Source organism: Quercus robur, chromosome 3, assembly GCF_932294415.1.
Source record: "Quercus robur chromosome 3, dhQueRobu3.1, whole genome shotgun sequence".
Lineage (NCBI taxonomy): Eukaryota > Viridiplantae > Streptophyta > Magnoliopsida > Fagales > Fagaceae > Quercus > Quercus robur.
Window position 1 is genome coordinate 61487835 of NC_065536.1, and position 18802 is coordinate 61506636.

General features: G+C 35.6%; 1 protein-coding gene and 1 long non-coding RNA gene across 2 annotated transcripts; one reads left to right on the top strand and one right to left on the bottom strand.

The window, feature by feature from the left end:
- Positions 1 to 1141: 1141 nt before the first annotated feature.
- On the bottom strand, positions 1142 to 11367 carry LOC126716440 (putative expansin-B2). The gene is made up of 5 exons (XM_050417275.1): positions 11331 to 11367; positions 3251 to 3400; positions 3027 to 3139; positions 1805 to 1992; positions 1142 to 1529 (listed from the first exon to the last, which is right to left on the bottom strand). The coding sequence occupies exons 1-5, from the start codon at positions 11365 to 11367 to the stop codon at positions 1196 to 1198; spliced, it is 822 nt and encodes a 273-aa protein (XP_050273232.1). The 3' UTR covers positions 1142 to 1195.
- Positions 11368 to 12573: 1206 nt separating this feature from the next.
- On the top strand, positions 12574 to 13438 carry LOC126716441 (uncharacterized). The gene is made up of 2 exons (XR_007652126.1): positions 12574 to 12688; positions 13245 to 13438. It is a non-coding gene; the product is annotated as an uncharacterized LOC126716441 (long non-coding RNA).
- The last annotated feature ends 5364 nt before the right edge of the window (positions 13439 to 18802 follow it).

The following is an 18802-nucleotide window of genomic DNA, read 5'->3' on the forward strand; positions in this document are numbered from 1 at the left end:
AATTGTCTTAATCCCATAAATAAAATTAAAAATATTATATATAAAAAATAAAAAATAAAAACCTTAGTCAATCACAAATACAGTCCCTAAGAGAGAGAGATTTTTTTTTTCTTTATTTTTTGGTCTTCTAGATAAATAGGGAGGGGAGAAGGTGCGCGTCTCCAGCCACCTTTTTTCAACCCAGGACATCATAGAAGACATCAGGACCACTAAGCTATCACTCCAACTTATTTTAGGTTTTGTTAATAATTGACCCAAAGAGTAAAGACATAAGTAAAACTGCATTTAATACTTTATTATTAAATTAATAGTGAAGACCCATTTGAGGAAAATTCTTAGGTACTCTTAGAGTACGGAGAAATGGTGCTCCCTCTTTTCATATTCATGTAGATCCCACCATGAATTTAATGAGTAGACCCTACCTTAAATGTGACATGTGGAAACACAATTTTCCGTATTTCATGAATACCTAAGAATTACTTTTCGTTTCATAATAGGTCAATTATTGGATATTAAAATAAGTCATGGGTTTGCTTATGTGTGAAATTAAATTTTAATTTTTTTAATATTAAAATAAATTGTCATATCATTTAAAAATGCTACATATCAGTCTATTAGCCACGTAAGCATTAAAACTAGCAACAATTAACCGAATAACTAATAACCCTCGTTTTTAAAACTTGATGGACCAATGATGCTAACTTGAAACTTGAGGGACTAAATTAAAACGATCTCATGACAAACTTGAGAAACAAATAGTGTAGGTTGGCCTATATAATAATTAAATAATTCTAATAAACTCCATGTGAACCATGTTAAATTTCCTAACGGAGAAAATCTAAGACATGGTAGCATGATAAATGTAGAAAAAGAAAATAATCAGAGGGAGAAAAAAAAAGATTCCGGGTCATTTTTTTCCACGGAAGGTATGTCTATAGTATTCATTGTATGCGTACAAAGACAAACATAAAGTCATTTAACTATAAGCTGACTTTACCACTGGGCCTTGTAACTTGGTGGTACCCGGTACCATGTGTATCTATGAGCTCAGGGTTCTATCCCCTATAATTACCTAGCAAAAAACTATAAGCTGACTTTTAATTCATCTACACCGTAAATATAAAGCTACAAATATTTTTCATTATCTTTGTTTTTTTCCACCTCCTTTAGCTAGGACCAAAGGCAAGCATATTATTTAGGATTTGAAGTTGATGACTGATTGATAAGTTTGGCCTGGTTGCCAACCAGCTGGAATGACATTGTTAGCTACAATAGTGTTTCCGGACACGGCCGAGGTCAAGCGGATGGAGAAAGGAGCTTGCAATGGTGAGCCTGAATTAAGTTTCCAAATTGCACCCCATGATTGCTGCATGGAATGCCATGTGCTCGAGTCAAGTTCCTGTTTAAGGTCAACTGCAGATACGTCTCCATCTCCATCTTCATATTCAATTAGGGAAGCAAAGTAATAGGGGTTGGAGCCAGAATCAACGTGAAAGGCTATGGACACACCTGGATAGTTGCACTGAACTCTGCGTTATTGCAAACCATAGTTTTAGTCATATTAGACAAGAAGATGATGAAATGATAATTGACAAAAAGAAAATGTTGAGAAAGTTAAAGAATGATAATATAAAGTCAAAATATTTGAAATTGAGCAATAATGTCTTGCACTTCACATGATAGACCATGCCAAAATGTGGACTTTCAAGGACATGAGTTGAAGCATTTTGTCACATTTCAAGAAATAAAAATGTACTATTTATTTATTTATTTATTCCATTAGCCTCTCTCTCACGGCAATTACCTTCTATGTTGAATTTGCAAGACTCCAGCGTTGCGTAGTTGATCTTCTTGACCAGAAATTGCCATGGCTCCAAAGGCGGTACCGCTTAAATCAAAATGAACAGACTCTGCGACACATCCAGCGCACTCATCAGTGATAACGACAGTCACCGGATTCCCCGAGCATGCCTGATTCGCCGTACACTTCACCTGAAATCAACCAATACGTACAAGATGATTTTGTGAGGTTCACACTTCTATACAATTTTCACTCCCTCCGTCTTCACTCTCACTCTCTTTTTTTTTTTTTTAACTTAAATTATTTTAATTTAAATTAAGAAAGGAAGTTTTCAAAACTTATACCATTTTATGTAGAAGACAATAAATTAAATGATACTTCTTAACAAGTTGAATTTTTTTAAACAAGGCAAGGCATAATAATAAATTGAAAAAAGTTAGATTACAAACATGCTTGGAGTCATTAGGGGCAGAGTCAGAAATATTCTTCTTTATATATATATATATATATATATATATAACATTAATAAAATATAATATATTGTTAATTCCTTACCATGAAGTCAACCTTTATTGTTTCTTCTAAAAGGAAAAAAATAATGTTCATATCTCTAATTTTATAAATGAAAAGAAAAAAGAATGTTTTTATTAAAAATATTTACTTATATATCTCTATGATGAGCTAATATGGTATAAGAGTAATTAGAGAAAAGAAACATCACATAAATAATATATAAATGTTTCTATTTATTTGAATACATTAAATACAGATTGAATTAATGAGTAATTTATAGTATAAAAATAATTAGAGTAAACAAAATCTGTATTAATCATATAAATAAATGTGTTACATGTTTTTAGTAAAATTTAGGGGGAAAATTATTTAAATTTATATTGAAAATTACTTCTCTCTTTTTTACCAAAAATAAAGATAGTAGAGGGATTTTTGAAATTTCAAGGGGGCCATGGCCCCCCTAGGTCCCCATTCCCTCCACCCGTAGGAGCCTTCTTCTTTCAACTAAATATGCAGGAATTAAAGAGATCATTCATGTGTAGTCTTAGTTATATAAATATTTTAATAAATCATGTATCTTATTTAGATAATATACATTAATAGTCATATAATTCGTCAAGCAATAAGTTAAAAAATATGACTACGAGTAGGTTTAGAGCCAAACTTTATCCAAGTAAATCTATACTTTTCCAAAGAAACATAGGGCTTGTACCTGATAACAAGCTCCACATCCTTTGCCTGAATTGAATAAAGAAGGGCCTCCAGCCGACACCATTGAAGAGAATGGTGCTTGGTCTACGGCAGTTCCATATCCACAAGCACCCCCTACAAGGCAAAATTATGAAAAATCAAGCACATTGTTTGGAACAAATGTCATATTTTGCACAAATATTGTATCAATATGTGATATAGTAAGCTTAATTTGTTCTCATTTACCATCACTCCCGGCACCTGTGGAGCTTCCATACCAGGTTGCACCCGCAGGTGACCAACTAGTGCTAGATTGAAGCTTAGAGACATTAAGCAGCTTGGGGTTGAAGGCAGAAGTTGGATTTAGTAAAAGAGAAAAGAGGACTAGAAGAGTAAAGAGAGAGAATGAAACAAAAGCCATTATCACAATGTGCTCGAAGAACCCCCAGTACGTTGAGTCTATGAAAGTTGTGGTTTTTGGCTTGAATTGATCGAGTTAATGTGTCTGAGAGGAATGGCTTGGTGGTATTTATAGGCAGAGGCCAGTGCTTGGTTTCTACTGCTTTCAATATTTCATTTTAGATTTTTAGGGGCTAATTTTAGATTGTAAGGTAGTTATTTATTTAGTTTGGATTGGTATTTGAGTTAGTTAGGATTAGTTGTTCATAATTATTCTTTGTTTAGGATTATCGGATTAGTATTTGAAATTTTTTAGGATTATCGGATTAGTATTTGAAATTGCTTAGGATTATCAGATTAGTATTTGAAATTGTTTAGGAGAGTTTATCCTTATCTTTGTGATTCTTGGAAGCTACATATAAAGCTCTAGATGATTTCTTTTGTATTCACATATTATTATTATTGAGATTATTTGTAGAGATTGCATTGTGATTGTTTGGTGGTGAGTCCAAACACCTTAGGTAGGAAACCTAAGGTCTACGGTAGGACTAATTTAGGTCGGAAGCCTAGGTTGTCCTGCATCAATTTTCTTAAGCAACAAGCCAACGAATTTGAATGAACATGTCCTTCACGTATTAATCACCATGGTGCAATGGTCGGGTGCCCTTGAATTTGTTTTTTACAAGTTATAAAGATATGGGCTATTCCATATCATAGCATACCGTGACTTCAGCATAACTTTGAGCTTGTTAATAAAATTTTCTATAATATTTTGTTCAAGTAAAACACGGGCTATGACTTTGTAACTAATTATAGATATATATATATATATATATATATATATATAAAATTCTAAATATATATGATTCCATTACTTAAAAGGAAAAAATTAATGACTTCCTGCACTTTCCAAAATGATCAAACCCCACATAGACCACAGAATCAAATGTCCCATTTTAGTCTTTAGGATTAACATGCTTTTGGCGTGTGTACAAGTAACCGTTGATGCCGGCCACCTGACCATACTATATTTGTTGAATTTCGCATGACAGTTACATCAACAACAAAACCATTTTTTTTTCCCTTTTTTGGCTGGTTATATCAACTAGAAAACAATTGCCCGTGCATTTATGCAATCTTGGAGGGACCACATTGGACCCACATGACTCCTAAATCCCATATTCAATGGAGGGTTTAACTCGGTCTCATTATATTTTGTTGGAAGATTCCTCTCAAAATAAATGGTTGGAAAATGAGACCTATAAATAGTATCAAAAAGCGAGACCTATAAATAGTACTAAAAAATGAAGTAAAATGCATGAATAGTAAAAGAAGCTGAGTAGTAAAATAAGTTGGCAAAAATAATTTTTGCCCAACAGACACCAAAGCAACCGTAAATTTTATCATAAAAAATTTACAAAATTAACATAGGAAGAATATGATTTGTGTTGCTTAAACAATAAAATAAACACACGTTTTTATGATTGCTCACACATCAGTTTGTAAGACATATTTAATAAATTTTGCAACATTCCTAACATTATTACTCAATTTGGATTGTATTTGTAGCTTAGCTAGCTTGTTGTTTTACAAAGACCCCGTTTTCAGGGGATACATATTCAAGCTTCTTTGAGATTTGAGGAATTTGATTGAAAGCGAAACATGTTCGTTAATGTTGCCGTTATTAACGGTTATAGCCACCGAATATCTCATTCTTTGCTTATCCAACGGTAGAAATAATAAGTAACCATTTGGAGTAAGAAATCTCCTTTTCTTCATGTCCATGATATGTCTTAGGAAATTTCTTAGCTCAAAAGGCTCACGAGAACTTTAGGAGTATCACAACTGATACCAGTTTGTGTCAGAAGAGCTAAGCTCATATATTATGTGGCTTCATTAAATTCGAATTATTTCCCGTTGTATCCCAAAGCATGTGCTCTAATTTAAAGTATGCTAGACTAGAAGTGGTTTGGAATATCTGGATTTTGACAGTTAGTTTCTTATGTGTTATTTGTTTTGTAGATCAATGAGGAGGCCCCTGAAAACAATCCAGCATACGCTACTATCTTTGTTGGCAACCTTTCCCATGAGGCAATAAGAAATGCATTGAATTTTGGTAATTTCTTAATTCTTCCACATAGCACATTAATGCAGGACAGACTTGTTGTCTTTGTACACTGTTTCCTGACTAATTTGTAACTGCTCCAAATATTGTAGGGACATTTTTTTTTTACTTAAAGAAAATCCCAAATATACATGCGTGCTTCTTTATACACACATGAAATTTGAGATAGACAAATGGTACTCAAGGAAATAGTTTTGAAATTTAAGAAATTTCTATATTATTTTATTAAGATTAGGAAGTACCATGGTTAAAAGGGAATACAATGGGGTGGGGCCAATTTCTCCTCTCCCATTCCTGTGCCACCCATGTTAGACCCTTCCAATATTGTTTTGTACTTGTGTTTGGACAAACTTTCTTCCCCATCTCTACTTCACCTAAAATTTGACAGCTCCATCCCCATTTAACCCCCAACCCACTCAGAAACTGCAAAGTATGATAGAAACTCACTCTCACTTGTATGTCGGATGTTTTGCTTAATTCTATTTGATCTAGGATTTACGTTCTACCACCTGTTCATATTGGCAACAAATAAAATTTGAATGTTAGAAAAATTGAATTGTTCTTTAAGACTAATAATCTTACTGAGGTTAACAAATAATAACTTTTTGGTGTATTTATTTCCATTAACACACACTTATAGTTACTACCTACTTTGTAGGCGTGGACTAATGGGAGGCTAAAGAGTGTTGTACGCAGAGCAGTGGTAAACAAAGAGAAGCAAAGGCTTTTCAGAAAGCCAGGTGGTGTTCTAGTAGCTGCAGAAAATTATATATATATATATATATATTTTGATAAGTAAGAATGATATATATGCAAAAGTCTACTCTATGCATGAAGAACATAGAGCAAACCCAGATAATACAAGAAGAAGAAAACAAGGAAAAAACATAAAAGAAAACCAAACAACAGAATAATTACAAAAGAGAAAGGGAGCAAAGAAAAGAAGGGAGAGAATCACTGGACGTGAGTCCCTAAGCCCGAGACCAATAAAAAAGAGTTCCACTAAAAGAAGCAAGCATCTAATCATCGGAGCTAGCTATCCAAGTCCTCAAAAGTCCTCCGATTCCGCTCCTTCCAAATACACCATAGGATACACAATGGAACTAAGTTCCAAATTTGAGACGAATGCTTCCCTAACCAATTCCACTAGCCAAAAGGCAAGTCTGGTATCGATTTAGGTATAACCCAAGACAAGTCAAAAGTTATAAAGGCAAAGCTTCATAACCGATAAGCCATCTCATAGTGAAGAAGTAAGTGGTCTACTGTCTCTCTACAATGATAGCACATAATGCACCAATCCAAAAAATCCAATCTCCTCAATCTCAAGTTATCTCCCGTTAGGATCTTATTCCAAGCTACACACTAAACAAAAAAAGAAACTCGCCTAGGGGCCTTTACTCTCCATATAGCTTTCCAAGGAAAGACAGTTGAGGGAGAATCCCTTAATTTGTCATAATATGACCAAATGTCAAAAGCCCCATTAGGCTTTAACTTCCATCTCATTCGGTCTCCAGCATCCATAGGAGGAGTATTGGCTCCCAATATACGAAGAAAATGCAGCCCTTCATCCATCTCCCAATCATTAAAATCTCTAATAAAACGAACATCCCAAATTCTTTTCTCCTCCGCCCCTTACCTTGGCAAAGAAGCTTCTATAGAAACCTCCTTATCAATGGCAATACCATACAACCTTGGAAATGCCAATTGAAAAGGTTGATTCCCATACCACCCATCCTTCCAAAACCTCACTCTATTCCCAAACCTAACAACAAATTGACAATTTTTGTTGAAATCCTCCCATCCCATGCGAATACCTCTCCACAAACCACACCCATGAACTTCCCTACCCAACTTTGAGGTCCAGCCCCCCCCCCCCCCCCAGTCTTCCCCATATTTTAAAGCTACCGCCCTCCTCCATAACTGATCCTCTTCCTTCCCAAACCACCACAACCATTTCCCAATAAGGCCTTATTTAAAGTGGTAAGTTTCCTTATCCCTAAGCCACCATTGGTTATAGGCGCACAAACTTTATCCCATCCTACTAGATGAATCTTGCTATCACCCCATAGAAAATCCCTTTACAACTTTTCAATTTTATTAGCCACATGAGTAGGAATGGTGAATAACGATGGAGAGTAAGTAGGAAGACTAGATAGCGTACTCTTGAGTAACATCAATCGACCCCCCTTAAACAAATACAACTTCTTCCACTTGGCTAATTTCCGCTCAGTTTTTTCCAAAATTGGATTCCAAATTGAAGGGGAATTATGTGGAGCCCCCAATAGCATGCCAAGATATGACATAGGCAAAATTCCAACTCTACAGCCCAAAATTTCAGCCAAGGCATGCACTTCAACAACCTCCCCTATTGGAACCGTTTCACTCTTATGCACATTGACTTTCAAACCTGTTACCACCTGAAAACTAAGTAACAACAACCGAATATGAAGAATTTGCTCCACATCTGCATCGCAAAATAGGATAGTATCGTCTGCAAACAATAGATGTGAAACACATTCCCCACCACCCCTCCTACCCTCAAGATTAAAACCACGGATCAAACCAGCTCCCTCCATTCTTCTTAGCATCATACTAAACACCTCCATCATGATCAAAAACAGCAAAGGAGATAGTGGATCTCCTTGTCTTAAACCCCTTGAACTACCAAAGAAATCAGCTGAAGACCCATTAATCAAAACAGAGAACTGAATAGTGGATATGCAAGTATGGATCCACTTACACCACTTCACTCCAAAGCCCATCCTATTCAACAAATACAGCAAAGCCTCCCAATTCACATGATCGTAGGCTTTCTCCATATCAAGCTTACAAATGACTCCAGGAACCCTACTTTTCTCTCGGCTATCCACACACTCATTCGCAATAAGAACCGAGTCAAGGATTTGTCTTCCACCCATAAAGCTATTATGATTCTCATAGATCAATTGATCTAAAACCACTCTCAGATGATTTGCCAAGACTTTAGCCAAGATTTTATACACAATCCCCACCAAGCTAATAGGTTAGAAATCTCTAATATTAGAGGCATCATTCTTTTTAGGAATTAATGCAATGAAGGTAGCATTAAGGGATTTTTCAAACTTACAATGATGGAAAAACTCTTCAAAGACTGCTAAGACGTCTTTCTCCACTACCCTCCAACAATGATGATAGAACGCCATAGTAAACCCATCCGGACTTAGAGCTTTGTCCCCTTCCAAGTCATTTACAACTTGAAGGATCTCCTCTCTCTCAAACTTCCTTTCAAGCCAAACCCTCTCCATATTTCCAATACGATCAAATTCCAAACCCTCCACAAAAGGCCTCCACCCCTCAGTCTCCTTGTACAAATTTTTACAAAATTGTACTACTTGATTAGTAACCTCAGAATCCTCCTTAAAAACCACCCCATCCACCTCTAACGTCCTCAGATGATTATACCTTTTATGGGAGTTAGCCATTTTGTGGAAAAACTTGATGTTATTATCGCCTTCCTTGATATATAACATCCTAGATTTTTGTCTCCAGGAAATTTCTTCCAAGGAAAGAAGATGCTCCACCTGGGACCTCAAATCTGCCCTATGACATTTCTCCCCATCAGAGAGACCAAAATCCCCTTCCTTAGAGTCTAATGTTTTCAACTCCTCTAGTAATTACTTCTTTTGACGCACTACATTACCAAACTCTGGACGATTCCATTGCACAATGTCCTCTTTCAAAGCCTTTAGTTTTTTTGCAAGCATGAAACTAGGTGTACCTACAAAGGAATGTCGATTCCACCAGGTTTGAACTCTATCCACAAATCGCTCCTTCTTCAACCACATATTCTCAAATCTAAACGAACTTTTCCCCCTTGCCATTCCCTCTACCACCAAGAGAATTGGTCTGTGATCTGAGATAGGACGGGGTAATATCCTTTGAATAACATCAGGGAAATGGTCCTCCTAATCTGGAGTGACCAAAGCTCTGTCAATCCTAGACATCGCTAGTTGATCATAACCACTTAAACATGTATAGCTACCTCCTTCCAAAGGCAAATCAACCAAGTTAAGATCCTAAACAAATTCAGAGAATTTTTCCATAGCCAGGATCAAATGGCTCTCACCCTTATGCTCGCTTGGAAAGCGAACAATATTAAAGTCCCAAAAGCAACACCACGGTATCTTGTCCCCTACCCTTTGCCACTTTACCAAAACTGAGAAAGTACCAACCATAACCTCCACCTTATCCAAAACCCTTTTATCCCACATAAGCAAAATACCACCAGCAATTTGATCAGCCTCCAAAAAAGCCCAATCCATATAAGGACAGCACCACAAACTACAAACCAGCTATGTATTCATGTTTGCTATTTTCATCTGTTGTGAACAAACAACGTCACACTTCCACTCCTGCAACAAATTCTTTACCACAAGTCGTTTCTGAGGGTCATTTAAACCCCTAACATTCTATGAAATCATTTTTATCTTCATAAACACTAAAATATCCCTAACTACTGACACCAGCACAAGACCACCCTCTATCTCCTGTAATAATTCACCGAAGAGATCAAGTTTTGCAGCTCTCTACGTTCCTTTTTTTTGGACTTAGCCACTTTTTTGCTACCTGTTGCTTTCTTGTGTAACACATTAGCTGCCTCCATCTTTAACTCTAGCCTCTGTAAGAGAGCAATGCACAATTTCCCATTTCGAAACATTGACAACCCAACCAATTTACTGAAACCAAGAATTTTGTGTTTCACCCACCTAGAAATATCTAACTTAATCTCAATACTCAATACCTCATTGACCTCCTCCAACTTTGCCAAATTTGTCGACGCACTCGGAGTAATGATTTGCAAAGGAAGGCAAACTGACAAATCTGTTTCACCAAAACCCGTAGAAAAATCAACTGCTTCCTCCACAAGCATGACCTCCCTAGGAAGGCTTAAGAGATCCTTACTATAGGAGGAATAAACCTCTTGACCCAATACCCCAAAACCTAGTGATCCAGCTTGCAACAACTCTAGAAAGAGATCGGGAAAAGAAGGTCCAACCAATCGCGGCACTAATTCGAGAGTCACCGTCTTCTTACCTTTAGAAATCAACCCACCCAACAACAAAATAGAGCCCAAAATACAATTCCGGTCAAGACTGAGCCTGAAAACCATTATCAAAGGAGACTCGGTACACCCTGACACTCCTACCGACGAAGCACAACACTGATGAGTAGGTACAACTCCATCTGCATCAGCTTGTGTCGCCCCTACCGGTGAAACCACCTGTGTTGGCAAAACCACCTGAATCGCCGTGCGACGCTCCTCTTGTATCGACAAAACAAGGCTCATTGGAAGCACCAGAGGCATCGAGAAGCTCGTACCGCCATTCTCGGCTTGAACCCATACCTTCGGTGACCTCACAAGACCTCTAGCCACCTGTATTGGCATGTCGGAGCTCGTCAGACTCACCCCTGGACTCTCCCCAGCCTTCTCGTGAGTATCAACTGAGATTATAGGCCCTACACAATTAACGGAGCATTTCCTAGGCTCAAAGGTTATTGGGCTTATGGTATTTGGGCCTAAGCTTGACTTACTAATTGGCAATTAGGCTGCCAGCTTGTTAGGGCCCAAACCTAGCTTACCCTTACACAAATCTTTACCAGCCCGTGATACCCATTTAAACTTCTTAACTCCCCCTTTCTTTCTATCTCAGGAAACTCGTCTCCTCCCTTTCACGTCAACCTCCACAATTAGACCACTCCCTGTCTAGCATGGTTTCCTTACATCACTCTTCTTCCCATTTTCATTTGCTTTTGAATTCAAACTAAGACTTGATGGGAAACGTATCCTAATATCTGCCATATTTTTCTCACCTAACTCTGTCTCCACATTAATATACTGCTCCCTCTTATCCCCTACTTCCACCACTATCTTCTCAGCCCACCGAAAAATCCCCCACCTTGGCACATGTAAATCTCGGATTCATACCAATGGCCCCCTTGACTGATTCTGCCTCTCCACAGACTCCCCCTGAATCAAATTTTTAACCTTATCCTTGGTTGTAATATGTTGTGACTGAGTCACAACCCTTGGCTGCACCTGACCTTTTAGGATCTCAACAAAAGACCGAGAAGGATGAGGCCCCAACATTCTCCTCTGTGGTAGGGACACAAATTTGGCCTAGCTTGAACCATGTAGAGCAAATTGGTCAGGTTCCAACATCTTCCTCAGTTCAAGCCCAAAGACCTTCCAACCATTCTATGCTTTGCCACCAGGAATTATGACAGATCTTCTATGCCCACCAACTTTAAGTTCAGACACTAAAAGGAACTAACCAAAGGAATTTGATCCTCGCTGTAAAGTGTATGTAGTGTCTCCTTCCCTAAGCGTAAAAAATTGTTTGGGATTGATTCCGACCACCATGTGTTCTATATTCTTCATCAACCATAATGCTGCATTCTTGCCCATGAATACTGACTTCATGAAGTGTTTGCCCCGTTCAAAAATACGTAAGGAGAAAAAAATTCCTCCTTCTTCAACCACCAATTGAAAAAGCTTAAATTCAATGAAAAAACTTCAAATACCACCCATACTTAACCACCAAATGATATCCTCTATTTAAAGTTTGACTATTGCCATGAACAAGTAGGTGGCTGAAGGGAAAAGAAAAAAAAAAGTATTTGGTTGCAGAAAAGAACACATTAAGTACATTGTCAAAGGCACAATTAGGGAAGACCTCAATAATGCTATATATATAATATAAGCTGAAAGAGTGAAAGGCATGGAGGGACTAGCGAAGGATATGATAAACAAGGATGTGTTGTAGTTATGACCTCTAAAATGCACTTTGAAGAGAATAAAACAAAATGCGACTACAGGATGTGAACAACCACCTTGGGTACTCCACCCATTCCAGAAAGTTTGCTGATATTTTTATCCTTGAATCCTATTTCTTGGGGAACTTTGTATAATAACTTTAGTTGAATATGTGTAACGTATTGTTTGTATTTGTAGAATGTCTGTAATTCACTTAAAATGGTCTATCAGAAAATTATATTGAAGAACACAGAACAAAGAGAAGCAAAGGCTCTTTAGAAAGCCAGGTGATGTCCTAGCCACATCAGAAAATTATATTGAAGAACATGGAACAGAAGCATTTGAAATGCTTATAGCCACTAGCAAGGTATGATCAATAACCATGGTGTATTGTTCTTTTTGGTCATGTTGTATTTTAAATGTATAATTATTTTTTGGTAACTTACATTTTAAATAATTTATTAACTATGCTTGCTTTTTTGTATGAATTTTGGCTTCTGAATGCTTGTAAGCTAGGACAGATATTGAAAATTGATAAAATGAAATAATTATGTAAAATAAAAAGAAAGAGAAGAGAGACGTGTTAGGTTGGGGTTGTGGAGTGAACACAGTAAACATTGCCATAAGAGATTTAAGCACTAACGTTCTAGTCTATGGGCTCCTTGTTGGGTTGTACTTTCTTTAGGATAGTTATTTAGGTGATAGGCTTGTTAAAATAAATGGTCCATAGTTTAGTTAATAGGTCCACAGATTAGGCTTACCCATATGTTAAATCACATGCTCTTGCTTCATAATAAGTAATTAAAGTTTCTCTAAAGTAAAGGTCTTATTTACTAGTTATTGTTCTGTTTCTTTTTTCTATAATTATAGTGGTTTTGTATACAAAATCAAAGTTGTTTTTGTATGCAATTTTCTAATTATAGGTAACTAGAGGTGGTGAGGAGCAGCTGGAAAATGTGGGACAAACTTAAGTTGTTTTTGTTCATACTGCTACATTTGCTTTGGCTAAAACACATACAAATTGTGTAAATTTGAGGCAATATGTCCAGGATATTTTTTTATTTTGTAAATTATATTATAGTAGTAAAATTTTGAAATTGGTCATTATTAATGTTTATATTTTGAATGTGGATATTAAATTTTGATCAATGTGAAGGAGCATATCTAATTTTTTTTTTTTGAATGAAAAATACTTATTTCAACAATTACAAACCGTTGAACTTATCTCAAGATACCCTTTATCAACGGTAGAGTGCATGTTGATAAAGGTGTAAAACTTTTTTCAACAGTTCCATAGGCCGTAGAAAAATATTCTTGACACAGTTTTTAATAACAGTTCTCTACAGTCACTCCAACTGTCGAAAATACTTTTTTCAACGGTTTTTAATACTTTTTTCAATGGTTTCAACCGTTGAAAATAGCCAAATTTCTTGTAGTGGGGCATGATCAGGTTTCCCCAAACACTTCATTTGGGGACTTTTTGTACTAATCAAAAGGGTTGTCCTCCCTATTGAAGTGTTTGAGGGAACCCCGGGTGTCATTTGATTTACTAAAGAAATGATTTTTGTTGATGACATCTTTCCTTTTAAAGTTTTACGTTCATTTTACACAAATTGCAATGCTCTTAACGAGCCAATGAGTGCCGTTTTGTTTTTTTTTTCTTGCTCCATTTATTACTTTTTGATTGTCATAATTAACATTATATATATGAAAATGATATATCCAAACATGCATTTTAGTTGCTATGGGTCTCGTCATTGTTTATTTGGTGTAGAAGATATCAACATGGATGCATAAATAGTGTTACCCTAATAAAACACTATTTATGCATCCATTTTGGCCATGGATGCAAAATATTGAAATTAGATATAAACATTTTAGCTAATAACCTCCTTTTTTTTTTTTTTAAGTACTACATTTATGTAAATGACTCGTATATCAATTTTTTCTGTTATTATTCTTATAGTACTACAGGTACCATAAGGAGGTTGAACCAAGGGAAAGAAACCAAGATGAGAAGAGAAGGATAAGGCACAGGTAAAAGAAGCTACAAAAACTGAGATTTACCTTAGCCAAACTAGTGCATAATCCAATTCGGCACTTCAGCTACACTTAAAACTCGTGGGATAGAAGAAGGAAAGGACCAAAACAAAAGAGAAAACTCACGGAGAAGCAAGCACAACTTTCTGACTAGTCAAGCAGTGAATTAGGCAAAGTTGATCTTGTTTTCTAGTATGTGGGGTGCAACACCATCCGTCTAAAGTCAAAGCATAAATATATTTCCTACCATTTAGTTCTTTTCTACACAACAACAGTCTTTTATGTTTATGTACATGGAAGTCTCTATGGGTCTCATGATCATTATCTCAGTGGCGTAGAGAAGAAATCAAAGTGGATGCATAAATATCGTTACCTAATTATGTAAAAGGTTTAAGTTTTTAGGATCAATTTTTATTTGTGAGTTTAAAGTAGGTAGCTTTGAATTCAAACCCAATCTCTTGTAATTTATCATATATGTGGGAGGGGGAAGCCCGAAGAAAGAGGACCATCAAATGGAATCAACCCAATGAGCAACTGGGCCCAACTATTCATTAGATTAGGCCTAGTACAATTAGGATAGTCTAGTCAGTAAAATCGAGGATGGCGGCCCACCTGAGGAGTAGATACTCCTCAGGAGATTGGAGACAAACCATCAAGGCTATAAGATTGAAGGTCAAGGAAGTAGTGGCGTGTAAACAGGGGAAGGAGGAAGTTTCTAGATAAAGCACTCATTACCTCCACATTTAATGCACTATGCCAACTCAGCCTGCCACATTAATGATAAAATGATCCCTGAACAGTGCCCTACAGCTTGCAGCCTACTCTACTACCAGCAACAAAGCAATGATAGGACAATTATCTAAGAAGGGATCAACGACCATCCAAGTGGAGGGCTGGGATGCAATCCAAGTAGCTATATATAGGAAGGAAGATCCTCCTGGAAAGTGGATCAAAAGAATGGAGAGAGAGAGAGAGAGAGAGAGAGAGAGAGAGAGAGAGAGAGAGAGAGAGAGAGAACTATGAAACCGAGAAGTGTGCATCATAAGAATTGTTGCTTCTCGACTAGCCCAAGGAAGAACTTGAATTAGAATCTCTATTTCCTTTGCTATTATTCCCTACTAAAGCTGTTGTCTTAACCAATTTTCTTTCTTTAAATTACCAAACTAAAGTTACCAAGGCTTGAAGAGTTGACCTTGACAATCCACTTCTACAAACTAATTGTATTGGGCCTCCATTCTAGTCCATTCTCATCTAGATTGGGCCGGATTGTTCGTTTCACCCCTACACAATTTATTACTTTATTGCCTATGAACATTATAAATTTATAATAATATCCATTAAAAATATGAAATCTAAACAATGGATTTCGTGAGTTTTAAGAAATTAATGAAATAGAATTTTATTTCTTTCTTCCTCACTCTCCCTCATTCAATTCTTTCTTTTGGTGCAAGGTGAATGCACGAGTAATAAGCATCAGCCACTAAATTGTACTGCCAAATTTTAGTCATAATTGCTTCTCTCCTACCTGCCAAAATTACTTTACTTGTCCCTTGCGTTTTGCTTAAAATGGAAAGACAAGAAGGGACATGGAATATAAATTATTAATTTTTATCCTAGATATATAATTTTAGCAGGGAACCATAGCAAAATTGATTTTATAAAACATGGGAAGTGCATGAGAACATTATAGTTTTTCCATACATGGGTTTGCGCAAGATGGAACAACAAGATAACTTTAAAAATTCTGAGCATATGGATGAATCTTGGTAGCTATAGCAGATAACAACGTGTTATATAATATGTTACATATTATCTAAATGCAGCATTGAAAGCATATTATATTTGCACACCTATATAAAGTTGAGGTTAAAAGTCATTTAGACCATAGAAGAAGTGATTTCTTAAGAAAGAAAAAAGAAAGAGAGATGGGGCACATATCTTTTGTGAAATTCATCATCTTAATGATAGGGTTTCCAATGTTCAAAATGATTTTTGACACTCAAGGCCGAAAGATGCGATCGTTGTTCTTGATAGATCTTCAATAGAGGTTTCCCTAGCATGGGTTCTATATAAGTATTAAGTAAGTAATCACGTTCAAATAAAATTTGAATATATAGTTTTTGTAACAATATCGATAATACTTTTCTTGAGTTCTATGTTGTTGATTCCTCTTATCTAACTCACAATAGCTGTGTCTTGAAGGTGGCTGGAAGCAACATGTGTTGCAAGTGCAGACAGCGTAGAGATTCCAATTAATATTGGAGAAGGTGCCTCATTATTGTACAATTGATTGGAATGAAAATAAAAAGGAAAACAAAAAGTGATGGAGAGATAGAGAGAGAGAGAGATATATATATATATATATATATATATATTTCTGTCTTTTGTTATTAGATATACATAGTCTCTCTCATAGCAAATTTCAAGTAATAAACGTTATATTTTATTAATGAATTTATATGCTATTAATTCATATTTTAATTTTTTAAGTGTGTTTTTTTTCATAATTAAATTTTCTCTCTTCGCCTTTTATATTTTGGGATATAATGGGGCCTTAATTTTCTCTCTTCACGTTTTAATAAATAATGCTTTTATGCTTTGGATATTGTGTGGGGCTTAATTTTTCTCTTCATGTTTTAATAGACAAATCATTTTATTGGCCAATAGAAAGGCTTTTTTTTTTTTTTTTTTAAAGTGAAGTTGTATTAATTAAAATGTCCATTTTGTAAGATAATTAAATAAATATATATTATATTAGTTAATAGATGGGGCCTTAGGTCATTGTCTAAGTGACCTATATGGTAGATCCAACACTTCTGCTGATGTAGCAAATTGTTAATGAGGAATAATAAAGTGGTGTCAATGCATGATTGACCCATATGAGAATCAATAATAACCTATCAACTCAACCATTGTGAAATTTGTTTGGTTCTAAATATTTAGGAATAAATTTCTTGGTTTTAATTTTATGTAAGTTGGCAAACCGAGTACAAAAACACGTCTAGTTTAAGACATTCATGTCTTAGAACAAGTGTTAGACATTGCTCAAGTTGGTTCAAGTCAAGATTCAAGAACAATCAAGCAACAGAAAGAAGAATTCAAAAACTTCCTTGCTCGATCAATTGAGAGAACTGTTTCGATCGATCAAGATGCATTTTTTGCAAATTTTAAATCAGGCCCAAAAGCCCGTGAAAAGTTTAGGGTTTGAATCTAACACTGGTAGATATAAAAGGAAAATCCTAAATCACGTTTCAATATCCCCAAAAAGACTTGTGAGTTACTCGTGTGAGATTTGAGAGGTTTTGTAACCTTCTAACTCAACAAGTATCTACCAAAAAGAAGATCCATATACAAGAACCAATGGAAATAAGTTGCTGCATACAAGATCAATTATTGCTGATGGTCTAAAATTTTGAGTGGGATCTCAGAGTCACAAACATGGGTGTTTGTGTTTAACAAATTTAAATAGAAGAGTCCGTAGATTCAGAACTGCGTGTGGTCACGTGAGTAAGTACTACAAGAGGTTGCTTTAGATTTAGGGAAAAAATTATTGTAAAACTTCCATTCTATATAGTGAATTTGTTGCCTTGAGGATTGTTTTAGATTAAATCCTCTCCAGATTTTTTACCTTGAAACTGGATTGTTTCATTGGTTTTCTTAGGTCATCATATTGTTTTTCTTATTTACTTTTCCACACTTAGTGATATGATTGTTTGTGTTTGACATAGATCTGAATAATAAATCTAAGTAACAACTTGATTAATTAATTAGGTTAAACAATTTGAGTATACAGGGGTATAAACAAACTAACATAATTTATTATGAAAAATGTATGTCTATAGCATTACTTTAAACTAGTGCCATGTGAAAACTAAAACTATCAATAAGCCTTGAGCCTTAACAATTTTCCTAGTGATATGATATTATAATTGGTATTAATAATTAAAAGTGACGTAAATAATAAATTCTTGTTAAAGTGATATTATTTTAAGTACAAATTTTCACGTCAATAATCATAAAAATCATTGCGAAAATCATTGCGTGTCTAAAATAATAAGGTACAGGACAACGTACGTCGTGACCATTTGTCAAGCTAGGTACGTAATGCTAATGTGTTAGGCTAACAAGTGCTTCCAGTATGCAAGCTTTTGTACCCTTATATGTTGAAAAATGACAGACCATTAGAGATCAAAGGAAGCACATGTTTGGGTAAGTCGTAAGCTAGCTTCTGACAACTCATCAGAATTTTATTCTCTACAATTCATTTGACCCATTATTCAGACTAGGTTCAACATTCAAGTGTCCATATACGAGGATATTTTTCGTCCCTATTATATTGGTCCATCAAATCCAAAAGCATTCATTACAGAATCATGTGACTAAAGATAGAGAACCTCTTCGTTCTCAAATAAAAAAGATAGAGAACCTCTTCTATAAATAG

Bases quoted from the DNA above. Each gene is read 5' to 3' on its own strand.
- LOC126716440 (XM_050417275.1), bottom strand. From the start codon at position 11,367: ATGGCAGATATTAGGATACGTTTCCCATCAAGTCTTA. The intron at 1,993-3,026 runs GTACAAGCCCTA...GGTTGATTTCAG, and splicing joins GATGTGGAGCTTGTTATCAG to GTGAAGTGTACGGCGAATCA. The intron at 1,530-1,804 runs GTAATTGCCGTG...GCAATAACGCAG, and splicing joins TTGCAAATTCAACATAGAAG to AGTTCAGTGCAACTATCCAG.